Source organism: Crocodylus siamensis, chromosome 3 (genome assembly GCF_052110815.1).
Source record: "Crocodylus siamensis isolate JL-2025a chromosome 3, ASM5211081v1, whole genome shotgun sequence".
NCBI classification, from domain to species: domain Eukaryota; kingdom Metazoa; phylum Chordata; order Crocodylia; family Crocodylidae; genus Crocodylus; species Crocodylus siamensis.
Genome location: NC_143397.1, coordinates 218,027,931 through 218,055,321, shown reverse-complemented (window position 1 = coordinate 218,055,321; position 27,391 = coordinate 218,027,931). Strand labels below are relative to the sequence as shown.

The following is a 27,391-nucleotide window of genomic DNA, read 5'->3' as shown; positions in this document are numbered from 1 at the left end:
GGGGTGTTTCTCCCCTCGTGCTCTGCTGCTCTTGTCTGTCCAAGGGGCGAGGGCGTTGGGAGCAGCATCTCCCCCTTCTTCCCCGCTCTTGCGGCGTGTGCCTCCATTTTTATTCGTGCCGGCCAGCACTCCGCGCTTACATCACCGGCTGGCCGCAGCTGAATAAACAAGCGGCTGACGAGCCGCGCAGGTTTCACCTCCTGTTCTCCATTCCCCAGCTCAGGAGTTGCCGGTAAGTACCTTTGCGTCCCGGGACAGCCTATATGTCTGTTCCGCACATTGTGTGCATGACTGGAAATAATTATAAATGATAATAACAAATTTATACCATTCTTATCATTAGTTCTGATTTAACTCCATGAGGAAGAACAAGGCTTTTCCACTGACCTCTGTTTTTCCATCTATTTTCTCCTCTTGAATTTTTCTTTTATTGTTGGCCAAAATTGAAACACTTTGATGTAAGTGACAAGCTCTGCATTCTTTTATGATTCATATTTTGATACCCACGACCATGGTCAGCTTTTGGCTAAACTACAACTTCCCATAAAGCCCTTCCAGTTCATTTCTCTTGCTCCACTATCTCTTTCTTCAACTCAGGCCATACCTTTCTTTTTACAGTCAATTAAAAGCAGATTATTTTTTCACCATTTTAATGACAAAAATTCTTCTTTTTGGTAAAAAACAAAAACCTTCCATTTTTTTAAGATCAGTTGTTTTTTTTTCTCAAGGTCAGCAAAGGTGGAGTCATTTTCCACTCATATCTCCCACTTTTCTTCAAATGGTTCCTTTTTCCAGAATATGATCAAAAGAATTTGTTGCCATGATTTTGTTTCTGCTGAAATCCATCTCTATGCCTTCATACATCTACTTCATACCCAAAGGAAACTACTGTAATTCCTCCTGCGTGATTGCCATAAACTCTTAGGCTGCATCCAGATCCAGTATGTGGTGCTGTGCACCTGTCTGCAGTGCCACACACTGCACATTCAGGTATTTTTCATGCTACGTTGCAGTGGGATGGGGTGTTTTTTGACCCCTGGGCTAAGGACAGGCATTCAAGACCCATGAGCCTGAATTGATTCATTCTTTGCAGGTTAGTCTAACATGGCTAGGCTGAACCAGTTTGTAACTGGACAGACATTCTCTCTAGACCGAGGAAATTCAGGCACATGCCTGCAGTGGCTCAGGCTAAAAGCTAGGGGGCGCAACAGCAGCCCTCCTTTCCCTTGCATAATACTGAACTGAGAGGGGGTGTGGCCATGCCTGGGCAGGACCTCTGATTAGGGAGGTCTGCCTGCACCATCCCAGGCTTTTCCCTGCTGACTGCTCAAAGTGCAGGAGTGTTGCCAGACCCCTGCTAGCACTCTGAGACAAGGGTGTATGTGCAGTGCATGCATCTATTGATGATAAGGAGCTTTTCAATCTCCTTCCCTGCTTCTTTATACTGTCTGCAGCAAACTGACAGACAAGCAAGCCAGCAGGGGCTGATAACAGTGTTTATCACTCCATGAGCAAAACAATAGCCTCTCTCCATTAGTTCAAACTCTTCTTAAACAGCTTACCAGCTGACCTGTTGATTAGCTCTCAAAGGCCCTAAGCAGTCACTGTTCTGTCTGCCTGCCCCAGTGAAATTTGGAGAGACACACACAGATACCTCTCAGCATTAGCTAGCATACCACATGCCTAGGGTACATGGGGATGGGGTCCATGCTGTGGGAGATGGGAGGGGGGGATTCCTGCTTCAGCAGCAAGCAGCAAGGTGGAGGTAGGGCAGGGGGAAGCCAGGCAGACCCCGCTGTGACTGCAGTCTCTGTCGAGCTCCAGCCAGGGAGCAGAGGGGAGGGACCAGCCCTACTGTGGAGCAGAGAGCCACACCTAGCCCAGACAGCATGCTGGGATGCTGCGGGAGTTTGGCTTATCTTAAACCAGCAAGGGGTCTGGGACAGACATTGCATAAACTGGTTGAGCCAAATCAGTTAAGTCTGATACTACATTCAACCAAGTTTATCTTGAACTGTTTTCAGCCATTTTCAAACTGGTTTAAGTACACTGAACATCTGTGCTGATACAGGTTTAAACCAGTTTCTGATCACTTAAAGTGCTTTATGTGTAATATCTGTCCCTAGCCCTGGAGATCCAGGGATCAAAAAAACCCATGCGGAAAAAAAACAGGGTGGCACATGTGGAAGCAGCACATGCCACCCAAAACCAGAGCCTGGCTAGTTGGAACTATGCTCCATCTGCCAGCTAGGCTCCAAGCTGCAGGAGTGACATGCCTGCAGCTTCTCTGGCCCCCAGAACCCCAGGTAAAGCTACTGGGGCCCACCCAAGGTAACTTGCTGCACACCAGAGGTCACAAGGTATCCTGCTGTTAGTTGTCCCCAGGTAACCAAATGTCCATGCTCACCTGGACACAGCCTTAGGGCATATACCCACAAATTTGTGCCACTTTTTGCTGTTGCACACACCCCAGCACATGCACTTTGGTGCAGGGTAAAATGCCCCACTTCAGGCAAACTGCCCTTTCCCTGCTTCTCCTGGCTCCTGACATGCTGAAGGAACTGGGGTGAAACTAAAAGAGTGGCGATGCTCTGGCAGCTCCTGTGGCATGCACTGTGCTGTTTTTTTCACAGCATTATTTTTTTGCTACTGGGATTTCCCAGTAGAAAATTTTGCCCCCACACTGCAAATCTGCAGCATGGAGCATGTTTTAACATGCTAGGCATGTGGTTTGTGGCATCACAAAGAGGTTTGTGGTGCCACAAACCACACGTGCCTGCCTTGCTGGATCTGGCCTTAGGGTCAGATTCTACTCCTTTCATTAGTCCCCCCTAAGTAGACTTAGATACCCGAGTCCAATCTTATTCCACACTGCTTGAGTTTCTGAAACACTTTAGTACAAAAGGAGCATAGGTCACCCTCCTCCTCCTCATTGCTGTTTTGTGACTCAGTCTTAAGGGCAAGACAGCAATTGTTACAAAAGTGGCTGCATCAATGGATTTTTACAGACCTGAGCAGGGTAGAAAAGAATTTTACTTAGGCACCTTGGTCCACTCATATGCCTAACAGGTAGAACAGAACCTGGCCCTCAGTGTAAACATAAAGTATTTTACCTGGTCTTGGTTTTACCTAGTTGTTCAACTGGTCTTACACTTTAGGTGGATGGGTTACATTTTGGCTCAGATGCTCCTAGCTACTTAGAATTCTCTCTCTTATTCTGCACCCTGGCTATGACTGTCCTTTCAGACCTTCAAACCTTCCATTTCTTTGCAGCTTATGACAGATTTTCTTAGGACTATTTTGTGATACCTGCTGGACAAAAAATACAAATTCAGTACACTGTCTTTCATGTTCACTCTGTTCACACTTAACATGACTTTTGAAGTTACTCTTTGAAGCTGCATTGAGGGATGTCATGACGTACTGTCTCTACAATTAGATGAAACTTGCTCAGTTTACATATAGCGTTTTTATCCAGCAGCCAGTCCTGCACACTCAGCCAAGGTTTTGGGAAGCAAACTGGGTTTTTCCCCACATGTGCAGCATCATCCTCCTTAACCAAAGGTTCTGCAGACAGCTGTGAAAAGTCAGTTTTTAAATCCTCAGTGACACTGATTCTATGACAGTGCAGTGGATGCATTGGGATAGATGTAACTGGTTGTAGTTTAGTAAACAATTGTGTTGATGATGCAAAAGAAATATAGTTTTCTGTTTATCCCCCATTAACTGTGATGCCTCTGCAGAGCAGGGCTAACAGGCTTGGATATCAGTAAAAAGTAACTTTACTATTCAAGTCAGCAGCTACAATCAATTACATGCAGGAATCAGACCTATGAATAAGGAGGTGCCTTTTTTACTTTGGCATTTTTAGAAAAGAATTGCAATTTATTTTTAATACTTGCTGTCCACACTTCTTTCACTGAAGGCATACAGTCTTCTCTACTTGATAGAAAGCATTCATTGTTGGCATAAAGAGGGGCAACTTTATTGGTTTCACCTGAGTTCAAAGCTTTAAATAGGATAAATTTGGTTGGACATGTGAAGATTATCACTAATTGAACAGTTGATAGCATTGGTATTGAATTGGGACTATAGACTTGCATGAGGATCACGGAATAAGGTGTAATAGATTTCAGTGTGGACAATATACAGCACGAGTGTCATTTGTCTGTAACTATTACTGGGATATTGAACTGCATTATGTACTAGAATTTGAGTTTTCTATATAATAGCAAGATTGCTTGGATTGTCTACGGGCCATAAAGTAGGATACAATTTTCAAAGAAGCCTATCAGATTGGGATCCCCAGTGCCAGGCAATTTTGGAAGTTTAGCTGTAATCTTCTTAGCAGCAGAAGTAAGTCAAACAGATCCAGTTGGACACAGAAGTATTGGTTCCTATAGGAAGGGCAGCTTTGCTCTATTCTTTTTGCATGCCTTAAATAATGGTTTGCATCATCATGGCTTTGACATCATTCTCAACACTCCCAAGCCTGGGAATGGCATGAATTAAACTTCAGTTTTTGAAACTATTGTTTTTTATTGTAACCTCTGTCACTCTGTACAATTGTTTTTATGAGGCATGCTAGATTATGAAAAATGAATTGAATAGGTAGATCTAACAAGCAAGCTGTACATGCATCACTTTATAATTACATAAAACTAAACTGTTGCATAAAAGCTTTTCCCTAGGAATCACTAGTGACGAAAGTCTGCTTTGCCTGTCATGTTTAAACTAGTTAAAGCTCTGAATCATAATATTTTGTTTCCTGCTTCTTGCTTGGTAAATGGGTTGTTACCTACAGTTGGCAACAGCTTTAGAAATGATTCCAGGAATAATTAACGAAGTTAGGTAATTAAGTTTTAGAGGCAAAATTGGATCTCTTGAAAAAGAAGAGATGTCTATTGGAGACAATCTTGTTCCACATATCAAAGTTCACAACGTTACTGGGGATCACTTGAATTCAGTGTACCTGTTTGCAAATTTATTCCTTCTCTTTTATCTCTGACAGTAGTGTTTCCATTTATTAGGGTATCCAGTATAAATATATAGCTTCTGTTATGTACCAGAAGCAGGATAGCTGTGCAGGCTAATTTACTATGTTGTTTCCTGGCTACTGTGGCTATTCTACTTCTAGCACCCCAGTTAGGCTTGGTATTGCTACACAGCACTGCATGTAGAACCCCAGATGGACCACATGCAAAAAATGAGACAATACTGGTAAACAAGGTAGGCTGTGATCTCAGCTTATTCAGTTCAAAATAAGCTTTTTTCAATCTGTGAGGGAAAATGCCCATCCTGAATTTAAAGTGTGTTACCATCCTCAGGTGGAAGTTGTTGTTGCTGCTGTTCCTATCTCTCCATGAAACGCGCAGAGGCAGCAAGGATTGCTGTGGCAAATAGCAGGCAAAAGGTCAGATAAATTCAGGGCTTATGTCTAACCTGTATTTAATGACCCCATGGTAAAAGGAGATTGTGTATACACTGTTTAATTTTGATAGTGACTTTTGCATTGACTAGACAGATACTTCCTGAGGAATTCCTCCGATATCCTGATCATTAGGTAAATGGAAAATCTATCATATCCAAGTAATTTATAAAGAGATTTTACACAGATTGTTTTATGGGGCAAATATTTGGCATGTTGCTGCATATTGGTAGAAAAAGTGCCAAATATTTACATTGTTACTATGATGGGAGGACCTTGAGAACAAAGCTTTGTGGTTAAGCTTAGTTTTACTATGTTACTTTTTCCTGTACACGTCAACATTAAAATTAATTGTTGACTATAGTTGTTCTCATCACTCCCAGATTTGCGTAATTTGAACTCGTTGAAGAGTTTGGTCCTGCCCTTTGGATTGCAAAGTGAGTGATGTTAGTTGACCTGAGCAGATAATTCCTTTCCTTCCAATTCTTCGGTGGAGCTGGATATTACCACCAACACAGCTAAACTGCAACTGGCAACAAGTTTTGGCTTATCGCTTGAATTCAACATGTTTGGCAAACAGTCAGAAAGAGACAGACAAAGATGGCAGGTGAAAGAGACTGATAGGTAGAGAGAAAATATGGATTTTTTCTCAGAGAGAAACTTTATTTGAACTGTGTAGCCACGGCTCAGTTATTAATTTATTCATATAAAAATTATCTCAGAGATAGACTCATAAGTTACTGTGCACATCTCTGTTACACAAGGGAACAGCAGTCATGCAATCTTAACTTCAGTATGACGTAGTCAATAACATAGCCAAACTTGACTTGACTTACTTATAAAGAGAGTCCCACTACCATAACTAGGGCAACTTATGTGAGTAATGAAAGCAGGATATGACTACACTTAGAGAAAGCAAACGTCAATATGGAATATTCAAAATATCCATTCTTCTCATACTGATGCTGTTTTTAAAGATGATGGCTTATATTCAAAGAATGTGATGAACTTGTTTTGATTATGTATTCCAGAAATGTAGGGTGCAAAACCAACCACCTACTTTCTATGGTAACACTTAGTATGAAATGCTATATAATTAGCAGCAGCAGTAGTGTGTGTGCGTGGAGACAGAGAGAGGTGGAACTTAAAAATACAAGCTGCCTCACTGTACAAATCCAGTGCTTTCTCAGAAAGACTGATAATAAAACCAAGTACTTGATATTAGAGCAGGTTGAAAATGTTGGAATAGGAGAGGAAAATCTAGAATTTTTATTAAATTCTCCATTTGTCAATTGTTTTTAGGGAAATATGGGGCCAAAATTTGCCTCACACAACTCTACTGAATTCTGTGGGGTGATGTGGCGTGTATCAGACCAGACCTGTGGTGTTCTGATTACCACCTATGAATTGCTGAGTGCCCTCAGTAAAATGGGAGTTGTAGGAGCACAGTCCATAGCTCTCACCAAAGGAATAAATTCTTACTCAAAGCTAGATTTTGCCCATATGATTTTAGAGAGTTGTTGGCCTTAAACAAAAATACAGGGATACCCTAAGACCAACGAGTGCCACCAACACCACTCCCAGCAGGGTTCCCATTTCTTAGAAATGTTATTGCAAGGGTTACTATAGATACTTCATGTTCTTCTCAGCCTGTGGCACTTTGATCTTGGCCTTTTGACTGTAACAAAGAATAAAAAACTGATAATGTGAACATGTGCTTCTAGGAATAATTATTTGAAAATAAGTGGGTAGTATTCCTATTTGCTATCTCTCAAGCACCAAATCTGATTGTAGTGTACAATTCTGGTAATAAATGCTGGTGTTTTATGTTTATAAATAAACAGCACTAGATTACTGTAATATGAAATTGCACAATACTTTTAATAACCGTAGATACCTAATAACTATCATGAGATCTACGAATCAGTTTTCAGGGTAGGTAAATAATGAATACAGGTACTGTTCACCCCCACTGACATTGAAAAAGTTCAGACTTAAAGGCCTCTCCTGTCTTCCACTGAATGTCTTTTATTTTTGGAGAGTTTAATGATGACTTGGATGTTTTTCACTCACAGAAGATGACTCTAGAGACAGGTACAGGCTGGAAGGCTTGTATATAGTTTAGAGAGTCAGATGTTGCTCTTTCATTTGCCAGCCTCCTTACTCATATTCAAGCTCCTCTAGCAGGAATGCTATCTCTGGAAGGCTGTTATTCTAAGCAACCTTTTTATTATGCTAATTAATCTTTGTTTCATATATTGTACTATCATATCGATATTGCTACAGCTGATACTTCGGAGAATGATTAACGCATAGCAGAGTTTTGTTTCTTTAACTTACACATATATCAGGAGGCCCGCATGGATGCCAGAACAAATGTATGTGTGTGAAGTGGCAAGATCAAACCTCCTATTCTTTGCATCTTTGGAATATAAACTTAGGTGTTAGGTACTTTATCTCACTGCATGTAACCTAATGTGGATGGATACCATTTTCATGTGGAAATTGCATAGAGAAAAGAGACTTTTTCATCACTTGTTACATTAATCACTTTGAGACTGTAAATCATTGAAGGATAGGGCTACACCCTGAGAAATAGAATGAAGAATCAACAATCAAGCTCCTCTGCTTGAATAAAGTAGGAAATGTAGTGGATTAATAGCCTGGGATACTGAAGTCTTCTATTTGCCCACAGAAAAAGTTAAGAATGAAGAACAGATGGATGTGCTTTATTCATGTTGCCATTCCTGACTGCACTGACGCTGTCCAGAAAGCAACAACCTCTCTGCCCATTCAGTCTCTGGCATAGGTTACAAGACTGCAAACTGGTGCCAATTTGTGAGTGGATTTTTTTTTTTGTGCTGTGAACAACTGATAGCACTATGAGATCTGTACCCTGGGTAGTGATGGGGCCTTGGGCAGCCACCACAGCTGGACTGCTGGTGGAGGCACAATGGCTGGAAGAGCAGCAGTGGTAGCTGCTATTCTTGCAACACTGAGAAGTGAGCTCCTGCGGCTGGTCCCCTGGTTGCCTCACCTTAATTACATTACTGTAAATGATGGAGGCACACCTGGAAGTGAAAGACACCACCACTACCATTCCTGTCCCCAAGTCATTCAGTCCTACAAACAGAGCTGATTGAAGCAATAAACTATAAAACAGAGGTTCTCAACCTTTTTAGGTTTAAGGAATCCTCAGCAGAGTCAAGCACCCCCTGGAAAACATCAGCTCTTATTTTTCACGCAGTTTTTGACTAAAAAATAATAGAGCAATTTCTCTGTTGCAAAGAACTCAGGGAGACTATAGCCAGTCAAAATGTTTTTACATGATGAATTCCTTTAGAAATCTCTGGGCTTATCTTGTGACTCATGTTTGCACACCTAACAGTCCTAACATTGTGAGACATACCACACCACCTCTGAAAGGATCTCAAGGTACTCCAGGGTGCTGTAGAAACCTGCTTGAGAATCACTGGTTTAAACAGTGTGTGTGTGTGTGTGTGTGTGTGCATGCGTGTGTGTGCGTGTGTGTGTTATACATGTATACGTTTGAGTATATTTACACATTATGCATAGTGAGTGCATCTGCATGCTCATGAATGCACAGTGGTTAGTGCACATTTGATTTAGTACTTAATTGTACAAATGTATATCAAGTTCCAACCTACTAATTTGTCTTTTTATATTGTTAAATGATCAACAAACAGTTCAGCTGATCTGCCTTTTTTTTTTTCTGTGCCACTCCTAGTAGTAACAATCTTTTTTTTCATAATGACTTACTGATTTCTTGCTTGCCTCTTGCCCCACTCACTGTTTCTAGTTTATCTAAGACCAATGTAACTATGATAATACAATCACCATGTTTTTCATGGAAGTTCTGCTCTGTGAAGGACAGCAGGCCACCTTCACCTTTGCCAATTAAATTTTTACACAAAATAGACTACTGCAAGGGAGACACAATTAAGTAGCTTATAGCCAATGTTTACACTTACATTTCAGTTAAAATAGTTTTACAAAGCCTGTTGTTAATAAGAATATTTTAATAGAATTGCATGTGTTTCTGGATCAGCAGGTTTTTTTTATTTGTACTTAGCAGTATGGCACTGTGGAAACATAGAAGAACCAGGAAGTGAGAATAACTAGAAACAAAAAGTAAAACTGATTAGTCTTTATGATATTAGCCAAGCAATAGGGGCTGCAAAAGTAAGTAATGTACAGGAGAAAAATAAAGCAGATGTTTATATTTTAACAAACTACCTGTGATATGTTGCTGACCAACAATTTCCCATGGTATTTTTTAGATAGGAAGTAATGTATTCTCTAAACTAAAAATTCAGTTTCATTTGAAATTTTTAATTATTTCCAACAAAGAACAAACACTTTTCTGTTTCAATAGAAAAAATCTGTATTTCATAGCTCACCACTAACTACAAAAAAAACACGTAAATAAGGCTGCTTGCAGATGTTAAACCTCCCTCACTTAGGTGCCCTGCTCCTTTAAGGGCTGAAACTGCTAGGGGGAGAGCCCTAGCAGTCAGTTGGGAGCCAGAACGAGTTAGTTGGCTTGCACTTGCCAGCGGTCAGCTCCCCAGCTCCAGAGAAGGCACAGCATTCGGGGGGGCAAAGACCCAGGCACCAGTGAGGTGCAGAGACAGGGCTGCAGAGAGCCCAGAGAGGACAAGGGGGCCAAATCACAGCAAGGCCTACACCGGACAACGTCAATGCCATCTGCGAGGCTTGAGGCGTGGTAAAGAGGTGGTTGGAGCCATGCATATAGCCCATAAGGCTGGGGTGTCCCGGAACACCTGTTTTGAAATGGGACCCACTAGGGATCCGGGACCCACGGGGTTCAGGGAAGTCCATCAGCACCATGCTCAAGTAGGCTTAAAGGCAGCCTCCCTACTCATTATCATTACTTCAAGACATGGAGGGCAATAATAGAGGATGCCCATTGTGCCAAATTGGCATGGCTGAGGGGCTCTAGGGGTAACATGGACCCACCTTGAGGACCCCATCCCATGACACACTCCTCCGAGCCCAGCACATGTCCAGAAGAGGCACCACCTTAGTTGGACTTGGCTCACTCACTAGCTGTATAGATCAGGCATTTTAGTGGGGCTTTTTGGTGCTTTTATATAGCTTATTCACTCAGCTATTAGATAAAAGTGCCAAAAAGCCCTGCTGAAGCATCTATACAGACGTTGCAAAGTCAGATCAAAGTAACGTGCTACTTCTTCCAGTAAAGCTCAGGGGATGGTTGTTTTTTTTTATTGTACTTGTTTTATTTTAACATCTACAAGCAACCTAAGTGGTTAAATCACTCAAAATCCAATATTTACTCAGCATGTCCCCTTTTGAACTTCAGTATTTACTACCCACAACAAACAGACCTCCATTCTCCTCTTGAGCTATCTGCAGGCAGAACTAACTCTGATCCTACATTAAAAAATTATCATTAATAACATATTAATGTATAATGAATTTATTATGATGTATTAATAATAATCTACTACTAAAGACATATATGCAGATAGAGATCTTGGTCTTGATTAAAATTTTTGGTTTCATATGATAGAATGAGAAATTTACAAATAATTTCCCTGTTCTCTGTTTCTTTCCCCATTACAGAATGCTTCACCATTTACATCACCTGCTACTGAAAGCACTTATAAAATGCGCCTGGTCAAGTCCTGTTATATGAATGGAACTGGACATTGCCTCTCTCACTAGGTCAGAGAAAACTGGCCTTGCAGTATGTGATGATGTGCAACATGCAGCAATATCAACAGAAGCTAAAACTTATTAAGGTTGCAAAGTAAAGCTCTCAAAAGCTAGGAAATGCTGGAAATTAGTTTGCCCATTCAACCTTTACGCAATTATGTAGGATGCAATCTACAATCACATAATCACGTGCTATTTTTCCCTCTGTTTTCCTGTCTCATTCTGTGAAGAGGGCACTAGATGGGGATCACTTAAAGAGCAACTTGCTAATATTTTGTTTTCCCCTTATTATGTATGGTCAGGCATTATTTAATATACACCCTTCAAACTCTGCTTTAAAGAGATCATCACTACAGTGTTTTAATCTTCAGAAGCACTAGTCGTCAGGAGGGTAAAGAGTGATATTGTAAAGGGATATATTGTCCCCTTTCTCACTGAGGAGCTGAGCACAAAGAGTTTGAGATCAAAAGACCTAGTTTTAGGCACCCAGTTTCAGACATCCAGGATCTGATGTTTTCAGATTATATATCATTAATACATTTAAAGCTCAGCACCTCTGCAAACCAGATTCCATGGCATCAAATCAGGCATGCCACAAATGAATAAGGGGAAGCAAATTATACTTGCAATGTTCATTCTAGCATTTCCTAATCCTGGAGTGTTTTACTTTACAATCAAAGTAAACGCAGGGTGTGAGAGCAAGGGAGTTGGTAGGGTAGGACAGTCACAAACATTCTGTGAGAGAGTGAGGAGTAGGTAGAGAGCGAAAGTAAGTAGATGCAAGGGGGTTGGACACAGGGGAAGCCTGCATTTGCCGCTGCCCCCCCACGGGCTCTGTTTGGCTCTGCTCTAGCCATGCCACCGGGACAGGGGGGCACATCATCTTAGACCCACTGCAAAAATAAAAGTTGGCACACCTATGCCCCCAAACACCTCCAGATTCTAAAGCAATCCCCCACATCCATTTTTGCCCCCTTGCATCTCACCTAGTAGAGCTTCCCCTCTGCCCAACCCAACCTTGCTTCCTAAGCCACATTCCCTACCTCCATAAAGAAAACAATTCCCCCTGCCAATAATATTTCTTGGAGAACAGGCATTGAAAGGATTTATGAGAGAACATAGTGAGGAAGAATTTGAAACATGAAAGGAAAACTGCTTTCCTATCCCTACCCACTCCCACTCTTCTGCCTCACACCCAGAGGAGTCCCCTGTGTCCCACCCTCGTCTGATGGGTAGACACAGGGTGCCTCACCATGGTGGCATACCTGGCATGGGGCTCCTGGGGGAGGGCAGGAGGGCAGGGAGCCTGGAGCCCACAGCAGACAAAAGCTGATAAATTCAAGCATGAGTCCTCACAGAGAAATCCATTTAGCTCCTCAGCAGACCTAGAACTGTTAGAGCTCCCAGAATCTCTCCTGTCCTTGCCACCCTTTTATTCTATACCCAATTCCCAGTCCCAGTTTTCTTCTATACTCTCCAGTCTCGGTCTCCTTTCTTCAGGATCCTTGGCCAAAATCACTCCTCCCTTCATCCCACAAGTGATGATTTATCCTTTCTGCATTTCAGATGAAGCAATCCTGTCTCCATGCTCCATGAGCATCAGCACAGACAGCACTAAGATCACAGGAGAGAGGCTTTCTACTCTTGTTGCTAGTATTTGGACATGAACTAACCCACAGCACCTTAAGGCTGTTTTTGCAGGTATAGTTCACAGAGCTCTGTGTTGAAGCATGCCTGTGTGGACAGAGTCTTAAGGCAATTAAGGTGCAAAGCTCTAGGAAATCTCTACTAAGCATGTAAGAATGGAATCTGTTCTAATATTTATAATCTACCAGATTTGCATAAATTTGGATAGGGACTGAAGGAGGGTCAATAGTCACTGACATGAAGGCTAACACCCTGCCAGATTTCAAGTTTTTCCTCCAAAGTATAGAGAGTCAACTTATAATAACCTATGGGATTGCCAGTGTCTATTTTAAGATCATTTGAATTGGTCTGCGTCCTGTTGGTCAGACTGTGTGTATGTGTGGGGCTGAGAGGAGGAGATAAAACAACCCATGTTTCTAAATTGTTGTTCCTGGGCCCTGTAGTTAAGCAAAATTTGCTTTGATTTTTATGAGAATTTGTCTCAATGGCAGCTACAGGGTCAGAATGAGCAACATTTTTTAGCAGATCAGTCAGAAAAAGTTACAGGAAAGTCTTCAGTTTTCTGTTTTCATATAGGCTCTTTCTGAGTGTTGTCTACTATGGGCCAGGTTCAAAGTGATTTTAGTGGGCTTTGTGTTGGGTTCTATCAGACCACTGGTCTATAAAGGACTGTCTGGGTTGCCCATGAGGTTGTTTTTATAAGCAGGAGTGGCTGATTTGCATTTTCCTATTCCTAAGAAGGAAAGCTCATGCATTGTTAGAGAAGAGCTATAAACTACCACGAAGTGACCTCAGATGACAGGTATATCATGTACTTTCATTCTGTTCACTTACAGTATTTACAACATCTCCCCATTAACGTTTAGATTTTTACAACTATTAATGACCCTTTTACCAGAGCAGCAATAACCAATAAATCTATTGTGGCTTTTATTGCTCTGCTTGTGACACATAAAAGCCCTGATTCTATAACATGTCATGAATGGTGGAGAGTATTTTTAGCACCATAAAACTTCTAATCCAGTTGCAACAATAACTGTATGTTCATATAAAAGCCACATTTCTATTGTTTTTAGCTTCAAGTGGAATTCACCTGTAGGCAGCAATGAACTCTGTGTATTTAACTTGTTATGAAACAGGTAAATCAAAGCTCCAAAGCATGGATGCATCATGAACATTTTTCATTATTTTTACCTTGTACATTCACCAGTCACACTCCTGTATTTGTAGATACCACAATTAAATATCATCCCACAGACACTACAGTTTGCTCCAGTAACGTGACTATATTCTATCATTACAACTTTCTCTGAATGTGTGTAGGACAGTACCAGCCCATATGGAAAACATGGTCCCTATCCCAATTTGTTTACAGTCTAATTCAAATATATACAGTATGATTTGGTCTCAGATACCTACACAAGACAATGCAAATAATATTTCTTGGAGAATGGGCATTGAAAGGCTTTATGAGAAAACATAGCGAGGAAGAATTTGAAACATGAAAGGAAAACTGTTTTGTACATTAGAAGGCAGCTTCTATCTCCAGCCCCATAAATGTCAAGGTATTTAGCAGTCAAGAGAGGCTTAAAATCAGTCATTTTAACTCAGTTGATGTAAATTTTCAATAGTGTACATGAAAATCAGTGTACCATTTCTATAATTAATAATCACACTATATCAGACAGCATGTATTCAATTCCAAGTGTTACGCTGAAAATATATATTTTAGTTTTCAATTATAGTAACAGCCAAAACAATAAGTATTTAAATTTCCCCACTTGGCCAAGATTTCTGGCAATTCTTTGCAAACTTTACTGGTAAGTTTTCCTCTTTTGGACCTTCCAACTTCTGTAATTAAAAAACACTAAATTAGCCCTTTATGATCCCATGAAAATAAATTGTGAATAAAGACAATATTGGTCTAATGGTTTATAGGTGCACCTGTCTCTCTCTGTGTAGATAAAGATTACTAATATTATGTGTGATACACTTTCTGTAAGTTTTGGATGCTGTGTAAGGTTATAGATATTCCTTTTGTTTATAAATGTTAATGGTTTTGGCACTACCTCCTAAATCAGAAGATGGTACTATTAATTATGGGTATAGCATGTTTCTGGCAATGCCTTCATTTGCCCTAGATCTGTATTTACATCCTTAATGCTAGAATTTGGGGGTGTGAGTCAAAAGCCTTCTAGTGGGAAGATTCCCCTTGATTTGAACGGATTTGGATCAGGCCCTTGTTGCCATTGAGCACAAAAAGGGGAGAGAACAAACTTTGTGCTTGGCTTGCGTTGTTTTTCAAGTTTACTCTCTTTCAGCTCCCTATTCTTTTCTCCTTCACCCTGTCCCTTGCAAACACATTTTCTGCCATATCCTCCTCCTCATCCCTTCTCCTAGTATTTTCCTGGCTCCTGCTGACCCTCTTCTCCTCTGTAGGACTATAAACCCAAGAGCTCCCTAAAGAACTTTTCATTAATGTAATTTATTAGTTAAATCATTCTTCTGACCTATTTCCCACTCAGCTAGAACATTTTCCTGTCCACTCAATGTAATTGGTGCATCACATGAGCTCCAATGGCTGAGCTATATGGCCAGATATATATCACCAAGGCAGAGAAGAAAGGTGAAGGGTTTTCTTGGCACTCTGCCACCATGGATCAGACTGAATTTCTGTTCTAATAACTGATACATGCAGTCTCCTAAAGAGACACTGAAGTATTAATTTACACCTTATTCCTCACAGCTCCCTTAACTACAGTCAGCTGAAAAAAAATAGGGCTTTTGCTACAGACTGGGGGTTCAATACTGCAGACCTTGAGTCATGCAAACAAGCTTCATTTTCTCCCATTGCCTTGCTTAAGAATCCTACCACTTTGCAGGATCAGGACCTAGCAATAGAGGGTAACAAGGTGAAATCCTTCTCACATTTTGGAAAAAGATACATTATATTCTTTGTTCACTGTTGTAAACTAACTGGGAGTGCTCCTTGTTGGGGACAACTCCATCAACTCAGTTTCAGATGTCATCAGCTTCTCCAGTGAAACACAGCCTGACTGTTTTATATATTATGGAATTTCTTTTTGTATATCTTTTTGTATAATATGCTATCCATTGATTCTAACTTGAAGGGAATCTGAAATATTAATCTTCAGTGAAAACTGTACCCTAGTTTCATTGCATAACATATTCACTTCTTTAAATTAAAAAAAGTCTAAAAAAAAATCTATCTACAAGGACAAAACTAAGTCTGGATTTTTGCCAATAGGCTGCCATTCTTCCCTTTTGTTGTTTTGCCTAGTAAAAGCCCTTCACATAGTCAACATTCGCTATATTGTTTTCAATTGGCTCCCACCTTTTTGGACTCCTCCTCCCTTCCCTTATCCCCATGTGCTCCCCCCAAGGGGTAACCAAGGAAACCAGAAACCATAGCAACCAAAAGCAGTATAATTTGTCTCTGAGGAAAGAAATATAAGCATGCAAAATCCCGTTAATGTTTATACCAAGGTAGTTGGTCCAAATATTCTCTTTCCCTCTCCTCTTTGCGAAAAACATTATACGCTTGATTTCTTTTGCAAAGACAACTTTTATGCTGACAGTCTTGTACAGAGTATAGGGTAATACCCTCCACCACACTACAGAGGTCCTGAGACTGGCAGTAGTCCTGCATGTGTAGGTGCATAGAGGGATTCTCCACACACTCCAGAAAAATAAAAATGACAACAGTCACCAGTAGCTAAATTACTCATTATGACAACTCCCATTCAAATCCTTCCTAACAACTTGCAAGCAATCAGTGGAGCAATGATTTTTAAGCAAAAAGGGTTTTTAAGGCCCAGCTAGACCAAGCTTTGGCTGGGATGATCTAGTTGGGGCTGGTCCTGCTTTGAGCAGGGGGTTGGACTAGACCTCCTGGGGTCCCTTCCCACCCTAACTTTCTATGACTCTATGAAAGATGGCTGGGTTGGGTAACACCTGGGAGGAGCTCACCTCTTTTAGAAAGCCAAAAAGTCAAATATTTCAGAAACATCAAGTTTACACATGTGGTTTACAAAACTCCATATTCCATCACTATCCCTTCAGCCTCCTCTCCTGGTCCCATCCTATTGTTTTTACACTCTGCATCTTACTCTGTCTCACCATCTTAGGCATTTATTTATATACCATGCAATTTTTAATATATTTTCCTCACAACAGTCCTGTGAGGTGGGGAAGTGCACTAATCTTTAGGTTACACACAGAGGTGTTAGGTGTGGAGGAATTAAGAGCCAAATCAAATGTCAAAAGTATTTAAGTGCCTAACAACGCCAATAGCTGCCTAATAAGAAAATTCCATTAACCCCCTCTCTGCAATTCTATACACCTACATACCTTTGAACAGCAAGTCCTCAGTGATTTGCCAGGGTCATAGAACAGTAGTTCTCACCCCCTTTGGATCCAACACATTCCTCATTGAACTCAAAGCACCCCCATAACTTTTGTGAATTAAGGGACACCCCATTTAAAAAAAATGTATATATTACAGTGCTTACCTACCTGCAGAAGGGCCAAGCAGTGGGGGTGGAGAATTGGCCAGACAGGGACCAGCGTGAACCTGCATTTACCTCCTCACACCTTGAGGCAACCTTCAAAGGATCTGGTGGCATCCAGGATGCTATGACACTCTGGTTGAGAATCACTGTCAAAGAGAAAGTCTGTAGTAGAGCAGGAAAGAGTGGGTGTCCCATATCCCAAGCTTGTGCCCCAATTCTCTCTCTCTCTCAGATTTTACACATTCCAGAGGAGAGACCATTTTTCTGTGGGATTTTGTACAAACTGACTCTGACTAAGACTACATCAGTAATTCCCAAAGGGCATGCCAGGGCACAGCAATGTACCACAAGAGCAATGGAAGTGTTCCATGAAATCCCCCTGTGTGATGGGGTTAATGCTCTCCTCTCTCATCTGGCACCCTGTGTCAGACCCAGCTACTTCAGTGCAGCATTGGTGACAGACTAATTAGCCCGGCCTCTCAGAATAACTAGCTCATGTGGTACACAGAAACACAGCTAATTAACCAGGGACTGGCATAAGGGAAGTGCTGCACAAAAAAAGTGGGTGGTGTTAGTTGCAAGTAAGAGAAGTATAGACCTTAAATCAGGGGTGGGCAAAATACAGTCTGCAGGCTGGATCTGGCCCACTACCCCATTCTACCCAGCCTGCAGGGACCCTAAACAATTTAGAAAATGAATATTTATCTGCTGCTGGCTGCCTGTTCAAGATGACAGGAGCCAGGGGCAGTAGGAGCCAGGGGAAGCCGGCAGGACTCAACAGCCTAGAAGCAAGGCCCACGTGGCCTGGCCCAGCCCTGCCCCCAGTCCTCTCCCACACCCGCTTGCCTACCCGGAAGCCCCATGCTTAGCAGAGCCTTCTGGCCTGGGCCCCTGGGGCTGTTCCTGACTCCCTGCATCCGAGAGGGAAATTCAAATAAGAACACGGTGGGGAGGCAGGGGAGGACTCCAGTGATCACCCCAGTTCTTGGGGCCTGGCTGGGCCAGCTCCTGCTGAGTCCTGCAGTCTGGCCATACAGCTCGAAGCACATGATACTGGAGTGGCCAGCAGCCAGTAGGAAAGTGAGGAAATGGCAGCTACAGGCAGGAGGCAGTGGCAGTGAGCAGGCACATGGGAGCACAGTGACAGCTGGGCAAAAGTGTGGGGTCCATGCTGGTGTCCCAGGGCCAACATCAGCAGGGCCCAAAGTGGGGCTGTGCTGGGGGAAGGCAGGGGTCCCGCATTCCTGCCATGCCGCTCTGGGCCCTGCTGGTGTTGGCCCCAGGGCACTGGTGTGGGCCCTGCACTTCCATGGGCCCACTCGCTGCCCCTTCCCCCACCTGTAGCTGCCATTTCTCTGTTTTCCTGCCAGCTGCCGGCTGCTCCAGACACACCGCACACATCCCCACACCCCACATACCCATACACCACACAGCCCCAAACAAACCTATACTTCCCCTACTCCCCCCACCCCCTACTGTTGAAGCAAAATTTTAAGTATAGGTGCTGCCAATGCATGAACTCAGTTTGATTGAGAGTGGAAAATTCCATGCAGGGCCTGAGTTACCCCTTCTATGACCTCAGGAGCTGTCAATCAGCCCTGACCCACTTTCAGCTCTGAGCAGACCCAGTTGCTATGCAGATCTTAGTGCAGAGCATGCCCAGTGTACGACTGGAATGAGGTAATACCTCTAGAAGTTTCTCTTAGCTAAGCAGCCTGATTGGCTATGGGGCTGCTATAAAAGGTCTGAGGGCCCCTCCCTCTGGGGGGAGAAGATCGCGTCACTGCAGGCAGAGGCTGGTGTTTCCGGGGACTGTCTGGCAGTCAGGCTTTTGGGGCCTACTGGTCTCCTTCCCCAGATTGGCACTCTGTGCTGGTTAGAGCGATTGCAGTTTTGATCTCCTGGTTCCTGATTCAATTTGACTGATTGCTGACTACGATTTTGGGCCATCCCACTACAACTTCACCTAACATTCTGGCATCCTGACCTCGGCATTACTCTACGACTACTCAATCGTCCACCAATATTGGACTGGCGTCACGTCTCGTTTTCATCATTCACTGTGTTACAGTTAGTTTGTTGTTTGTGTTATCCACTCAATGAGCTGTTGACCAGTCCTGGGACTAGGTCTTTGACTGAACCTCGTGGGCCAACAGACCCCTTTGTTGTTCTTGTTGTTCTTGTTGTAAACTGTAACTGAAGACATCGTTCTCCTACGCACCTAAGCGTAAGTCAAATAAATTCACAACTTGTTTAAGAAACCGCTACGCTTCCCGTGCCTCAGTTCTCCATAGCCAATAGAACCCGGCCTGTTACCGTGTCTAATTGCCACCCCGGCCCACCGTGACTCTGGGGTTTGGTTCCCCACCCCGGGACACCTACAATATACAAAAATAAGACTTCATTTTAAGCTATTGTGCAATCACCTCTATGTACACTGCACAAACACATGTAAATCAGGACAAAAATATTTTTTGAAATCAAATTAATGAATGTTGTAGGTATTCACTTTATAATTTGGTATTTTTCTGGTTCTGAGATGGCAAACCCCCTTGCTGAAAGGAGTACTTGCAAGGGCAAAGGGAGGGACTTTTGGTGGCAAAGGTCAGGGGTTAGGAGGCGGGACTTCCATTAACAAGATGGTGACATGGGGGTGGGGCACCTGTCAAGGGGCTGGATTACTCATGCATCCTTTGACAGCTTGCCAAAACTCAGTAAGTGGCCTTCCACCCAAATAATTGCCCACCCCACCTTAAATACACCTTAGAAGTTGAGTTTCCCAAATAGGTTGTCTTGATGGTTTTAAAGTAACTTTTTGTGCTAGATGAAGCTTGGAAGACAAGCTTTGACTTGTAGCCCAGATCCAAACTAGAAAGATGACTGACTTTGATTTGATGGCTGTATTGTTCTGTTTTTAGTATTACTGATACTAGCTTAGCTCTGGTAATGTGTGTTCTTGTTTGTATTTTTGTTTGCTAGTTTTAATGCCACTTACGAAAGTACTGTCATGTTTCTTTCAGCAACATGTGCTTGCACCTGTTAGGACCTGGATGGATACCAGCTAGTCAGTCTAAAAGCTTGATCAGGTCCTGCTAATTTACCTGTGATTCTCAGATTTTAAATTTGGGTAATAAAAATTGAGTGCATTTGCAAGTAGTGCTCAGGTGGGGGTCAGTGTATGTTTGTGCTCTCTAGGGATTTTTCAGAGTTTAAAGAGATGTTGTCCTACCTCTGGTCTTGGTGAGGGTGCCAGCAGCCTTCTGAACTTCTCTCACAGGGCACCATGTGCTCAGCCAGGAGCCACTTGCTTCATCCCATCAAGGTATTTCTGTAGTTCAAAGTTAAGGCATTGGTCTCTAATTAGTTGTTCTGCCTACTGCATACCCAGGAAACCAACTTCAAGCAAATGAAAGACACCTCACCAAAAACACCTAGGAGAATGTGAAAGATGGACAGATAAGGCACATGGTTTTCATAGCGCTTTTGAGGTTAGGTGAAACAAGAGGGATGGCGGTTTGTCCAGGGACAGCACAAGGATGGGTAAGGAGGTCTGATGGAGGTTGAATTCTTGGACTTGGAAATTATAGGTGAAGCCCAACTGTGGGCTTCCACACAATACCCAACAGTCCTAAAGTAGCCTAGACTGAGAAAAGTGAGGGGGAAAAAAGCAGGACAAAAACTGCCCTGGCACAAAGAGATAAGAGACACCTATATATTCCATGTGTCCACTCTGAATCAAAGAGTACTACTTTGAGCTCCTGTTGTGTGGTGACTTTCCCAGTTCGGGAACACGGTGGTGGGTTCCAATGGGTGAGGCCGGCTCATTCTCATGTTTCCTGGGATATACTATTGCTGTGGTATAGACAAGCTGTAAGGTAGATTTATTTCTGGCATGTGCAGAGAGCAATGAGGGGGCAGTGTGTGTGGCCCCCCCAGGGCAAATTTTCTGCCACCTACTCCACAAAAAATTAATTTGTTTCTATGGTGAGGAGGGATGGATAAGGTCCTCTTAAAAAAAAAATACAGGTGACCTGATGTCCTGTAGAGATTTTATATGAAATGACTCCCATTCAGCACTAGACATAGTGAATACTATCTGCCTATTCATGAAATCCTCAGTGAACTCCGTTCTGCCACTTACCCAATTGACAGGGGGCACATACCAAAAATTAAAAGGCAATTAACTGCAGTTTACCTCAGTCACAGAGTAATAAAGTGCTGGCCCCAGGGGGTGGCTGTGACCCTCCCCACCCCCCCAGTGGCTGCTTGGCCGCAACCTCGTCTGCCCTTCTGGGGAACCCTCCCCTTTGTTTACCCGCCACATCTTGATGTATTAGTCCTTAAGGGAAGGCAGGCTGCCCCAGGGCTCTCCAAGCTTGGCCTTGCTCACTGGCTTAAGGGCTAATCATGTGTCTCAGGGTACCCATATATGCTTGTTAAGGCTTGACTTTCTCTGCCTCAGCCCCCTCTTTCTATTGCCTGGTTCCTATGGTCTAGGCCCACGGCACCAGACCCAGGTCCCAGCCTTGTCTTGGCCTTCCTTGGGCCTTAACTCCACCCTGCTCCGGACTCCAGGCTCTCTGGCCCCAAATGCTGTCTTGCTCTGGGCTCTGCTTGCTCACTCTGCCTTAAGCCTGTCCCAGCAGGGCTCAAGGTGATCACATGCCCCTAGGGCACTACTGAGACCTCCAAAAACCACCCCTCACAGTCCCAGTAAACTACTGGTATAACTTAAGATGCAGCAAGCAACCACTTAACACAAATCTTCCCTTCCTAGTCAACAGACTTTTAAAGGAAAACCTCATGCTACTGCTTTAAAAAAAATGAAAACCTTCCATCTCCCATCAGGGCAGGCAAGCAAACACCCATGGCAGCCCTCCCTGGGTATGAACATAACCCCCAGCTCTGGGTTACATCCTTCTGTAGGCTCTCAGGGTCTTGCTGGCAATTCCCAGGCAGCTCAGGAGTCCACCAAGAGCTCCCTTAAAGTTTTCTGGGCTAGGAGCTCCTTCCCCTTCAGCTTGCAAAGCTAGACTGCCATGTTCTGGTTCAGGGCCTGTGTTTATATGGCTCCCTGGCCACTAGCTCCTGCTGGTCACCTGTCTCCCAGAGCTGCCACAGGTGGTTTCTGATTTGGTTTGGTGGGGTAGCCACAGAGGCCCCTTGCTCCCACAGTGTTGCTGTCACTGCTGGCTCTGTGATAAGCATTTAAGTCTTTTCCACCCTTAAGTCTACATTTGGGAGCTTGTCTGGCCAGCAGGCCCTGGAGTTTGCTCCCACTCCTCAATAATGGGGTAAAGGGCTCCATTATACACAGCCAGATTTCTTAGATCATGATGTTAGAAATATTATTAGAAACGCATAATGAATAGAGTGTTGTTAGAACTGCACAGTTTGCGTCTCGTACCTGATAAATAGAAACACCACCAAGGACATTCCTCCCCCCTTTTGGCCAATTTGCTAGTTTTTCTTATACTACTCTCTACCCCCACACTCCCCCTGACAATTCACATGCAGATTACAGAAGCTGGAATTCAACTGACTGTGTCCTTGAAAGGGGGGGGGATTTCAACTCTTGGTGACCTAGAGAGCTTTCTGAGCGTGCGTAATTAGCTGATGCATATATGCCTATCCGCCCCGCATACTTAAGTAGTTAATTACAATACACATGCGATGGATGAAGTGACGTAATCACATATATGTTTGTATGAACCGGAAATGAGCTGTAAGAGTTCCTGTTTCTGCACACGTGCCCAGGAGAGACAGTATATAGAGCCTGCTGCGGGTTTCCTCGGCGGCGGGGCAATCTGAGATTTTCTATCTCTGCTCTGACCCTATTTGCAAATACACCTTTTGTGCTGCTAATAGTGTGTGCCTGAGAATTATTATTATTTGCGAGCCTCGAAAAGAAACGAACCGCAATTTTTGCATCAATGACATGACTATTATGTACTATTATGTAAACAAGACCTGTCCACACTGTCTGCAAATAGAAACACTGGGCATTTTTACATGTGCTTCTGATGCAGTACCACGCACTTTTAATTAGCGAGCCATACTAATTAAAAGCATCCAGCACTGCATTGGAAACAGGAGTATCAGAGGCACAGCACACATCAGCGCTGAGAAAATGGCAGCAGTGTGATTTGAACTAAAGCACATCAAATGTGTTTTTGTTCAAAGCGCATTGCTGCGATTTTCTCAGCGCTGACATGCACTGCACCACTGATATACATGATGCGCAAGGCTGCCAGTGCATGTCAATTTACATGCTCGAGCAGACTCGATTAATCAAGTGTGGTCCGACATGCTGGATTTCCAGTGCGTTGGAGCAGGCTTCCCGTATGTGTGTACATACCCATTAAGTCTGGATTCAGTCTGGATAAGTAGAAAAAAGGAAACAGTTTGCACACCATGCAGTTTCAGACAAAGCCTAACCATCCTTTTTCCAGGAGACTAGAACTCCTCGATAAACTGGTGCCTGGCCCTGACAGTGAATCCTCGTGCAGTGAAGTGCTATTAGAATAACAGCCCTGACATCCACCAGAATACCAAATGCCCTTCCTGCAGCCATTCTTGACATTAGATTTGGTTGTCTGTTCCAAAGTGATGGACATGTATAATATGCATCCTTCCAGTTATAACAGAATATCTCTGACAAGGTAATGTCCCCTTGCTTTATTCAGGATATACAAACTTCTTCCTTCTTGATCATGTTTCCTAAGAATCACCTATATCTATTTTTTCATAAGATCTCTGATATTATATGAGGTCAGAGATAATTTGTCTACTCAAGACCAGTCAGCTTTCAGACTCAAGGAAAGGAAAAATAAGTATGGGAGCTTCTGGAAAAGGACAAGAGTTGAAATCACCACCACCTGCTCTGCCAAGGCAGAGATGGAGATAGGACTAGCTTCCCGGATTGGGGACAATAAGAAGTCCTTCTTCAAATACATAGGGGGTAAAAAGAGGGTCCCGGGTAATGTGGGGCCCCTGCAGGACACGATGGGCAACTTAGTCGTCACGCCAGATGACAAAGCTAACATATTTAACGATTTCTTTGCCTCTGTCTTCCTAAGTAGGGACCAGTTCAGCCACCTCCCTGCTGGGCCCCCCTCGGGCCCCCGGAGAGACACGCCTGGGCCAGGGGTTAGCGAGGAGGTAGTTAGGGTACTTCTGGAGAGGCTGGACGTGTTCAAGTCCGCTGGTCCGGATGATCTTCACCCTAGGGTTCTACAGGAACTGGCCGAGGTCATTGCGGGACCCCTGGCGCGGCTCTATGAGCACTCGTGGTGCTCTGGTGAGATGCCGGAGGACTGGAAGAGGGCCAGTGTGGTCCCTATCTTCAAAAAGGGAAAAAAAGAGGACCCGGGAAATTACAGGCCAGTTAGTCTTACCTCAATCCCGGGTAAGCTCTTTGAAAAAATTATCCTGGCACACATCCAGGAGGGCCTTGCGGGGGAATGCATGCTCAGGGGCAACCAACATGGGTTCATCAGTGGCAGGTCTTGTCAGACCAACCTGGTGGCCTTTTACGATCAGGTCACCAAATCATTAGACGCAGGGGTTGCTGTGGATGTAGTCTTTCTGGACTTCCGGAAGGCTTTCGACACTGTCTCTCACCCTGTCCTCATCAAAAAGCTGGGAGACTGTGGTGTCGATGCCCACACGGTCAAATGGGTCGCCAACTGGTTAGAGGGCCGCACCCAGAGGGTGGTAGTGGATGGGTTCTTCTCGACCTGGAAGGACGTGGGCAGTGGGGTTCCGCAGGGCTCGGTCCTCGGGCCCGCACTGTTCAACATCTTCATCAGTGACTTGGATGAGGGGGTAGAAAGCACCCTGTTCAAGTTTGCTGATGACACTAAGATGTGGGGGGATGTGGGTGCACTAGAAGGGTGCAATAGGCTACAAGCTGACCTTGACAGGTTGCAACGGTGGGCGGATGAGAATAGGATGGGGTTTAACACTGATAAGTGCAAGGTGTTGCACATGGGGAGGAAGAACCGGCACCACACTTACAGGTTGGGGAACTCCCCTCTTGCCAGCACGGAGACGGAAAAGGATCTTGGAGTCGTCATTGACTCCACGATGAACATGGGCCGGCAGTGTGGGGAGGCAGTCAAGAAGGCCAACCGTACCCTGTCATGCATCCACAGATGCATCTCGAGCAGGTCCAGGGAGGTGATCCTCCCCCTCTATGCGGCACTGGTCAGGCCGCAGCTGGAGTACTGCGTCCAGTTCTGGGCGCCACACTTCAAGAGGGACGTGGACGATATGGAAAGAGTCCAGAGGAGGGCCACTCGTATGATCAGGGGTCAGCAGGGCAGGCCTTATGAGGAGAGGCTACGGGACCTGAACCTGTTTAGCCTCCACAAGAGAAGGTTAAGGGGGGACCTTGTGGCCTGCTACAAACTGGTCAGGGGGGATCAGCGGGTATTGGGGGAGTCCCTGTTCCCCTGTGCGCTGCCAGGAGTGACCAGGAATAACGGTCACAAGCTGGCGGAGGGTAAGTTTAGATTAGATATTAGGAGGCGCTACTTCACAGTCAGGGCGGCTAGGGCCTGGAACCGGCTTCCAGGGGAAGTGGTGCAGGCTCCTAGCCTGGGGATTTTTAAAAGGAAGTTAGATAAGCACCTTGCCGGGGTCATCTGACCCCGGTGCTCTTTCCTGCCAAGGCAGGGGGTCAGACTAGATGATCTACCTAGGTCCCTTCCGACTCTAGCTACTATGATACTATGACACTTGCAATAAAGTATGCCACACTGGCCCATATCCTGCATTTTGCTTATGATGATGAGAAAAAGGAGCAACCTCTATAAAAGCCAAGACATAATATATGGTGTAACTCTTACAAATCTCACTCTTGTTCTGCTGGGATTCCATTAATACTCTTTTTTTATGCCAGTGAAGCTGACACTTCACAGCACTTGATTAGAACAGAATAATTATTGTGGTACCCCATAGTGCTTCAACAAGGAGGGATCTGTCAGCACTGCCATTAAGAATTCCAGTTCTCACTGGTTCTGAGATCACCTATTTCAAGTCTCTTGACTAGGCACTCAAGCTCCTTGGCATTATCATCATTATTATTTTAACTAAAATGTGTTGAAATTAGTTCATCTGTATCTGGCTAAGAGAAATGAGAAGCTGAGCAAGGTAGAGAGAGCTTCCAGATATTTTTCTGGAACAAAAATGGCCATGTTTTGAAAACAGAAACCTTTCCTTCATGTCCTTGATTGCTTCAAGAAATTGCAAAGAAAAAACAAAAGTGCAATAACCAGATTATGGTAGAGCCAAATCCCTCTCCGTCACTCACAGGAGGGGCTCCATTAGAGATAACATGGGTATCTGTGCCAGTGAGTAGGGATGGAGCAAGGGTGGGGGGGTGCAGTGGGCCAACTGCACCCCACTTTTGATTCCTGCTCCACCCAAACTTTAAAACCTGCTCCACCACTAAAACAACGTCATTCCAAAACTACTATAAAAGTATTACACAATGTGACTGATGCTTAGCTTTATACTAAGCTTATTGTGGCATCTCAGCAACTTCCTATTACAATAGACTTGTGTGGTTAAACACTCATATGTCACCATTGAGGGCCTAATTTGTTCTTAGTTCTATCAGTTTTATATCTCTGCAACTCCCTGTCTTAAATAGATTGTTTCCTGCTTTACACCAGCATGGCAAAGGTGGCTCATCCATTTCTATCCTGGTATAATACAGCTGAGACCAAGAAGATTATTCATGTTAACAGACTTCCATGTCTGGTTTTAGGCATCACTGATCTTGCTTTGGGACAAGAGAACAGCTAGGTGTCTTCCAAGCTTATTTGCTAAGATTCTATGATTCCATGCTGCCCCCACCTGCGGGTGGTTAGCTAAATATAAGTCTCTGACAACCACCTCCCTGTGGCATACAAATGGTAACAACAATATGGCTACTGCCAGAGGCAACCTCCCAAACAACAATATTGTATCTTGATTTTCAAGCCATTTTAGGCAGTTTAGGTATAGCACTGTCCCAGCACACATTCAGACTAGTGTGGTGTGCAAAAATAAGAGT

The 27,391-nt window shown here is 43.7% G+C and overlaps 1 protein-coding gene across 1 annotated transcript in view; it reads right to left on the bottom strand.

Moving 5' to 3' along the window:
• The window catches only part of DPY19L4 (dpy-19 like 4), a 151,932-nt gene that overhangs the window by 80,457 nt on the left and 44,084 nt on the right, over positions 1-27,391 (bottom strand). The window contains exons 2-3 of the mRNA XM_090040358.1: positions 20,558-20,656; positions 17,333-17,474 (exon numbers count right to left, since the gene is read on the bottom strand). Coding sequence (XP_089896484.1) covers positions 17,333-17,396 — 64 coding nt within the window. The 5' untranslated portion in view covers positions 17,397-17,474; positions 20,558-20,656. The remainder of the gene's footprint in view (positions 1-17,332; positions 17,475-20,557; positions 20,657-27,391) is intronic.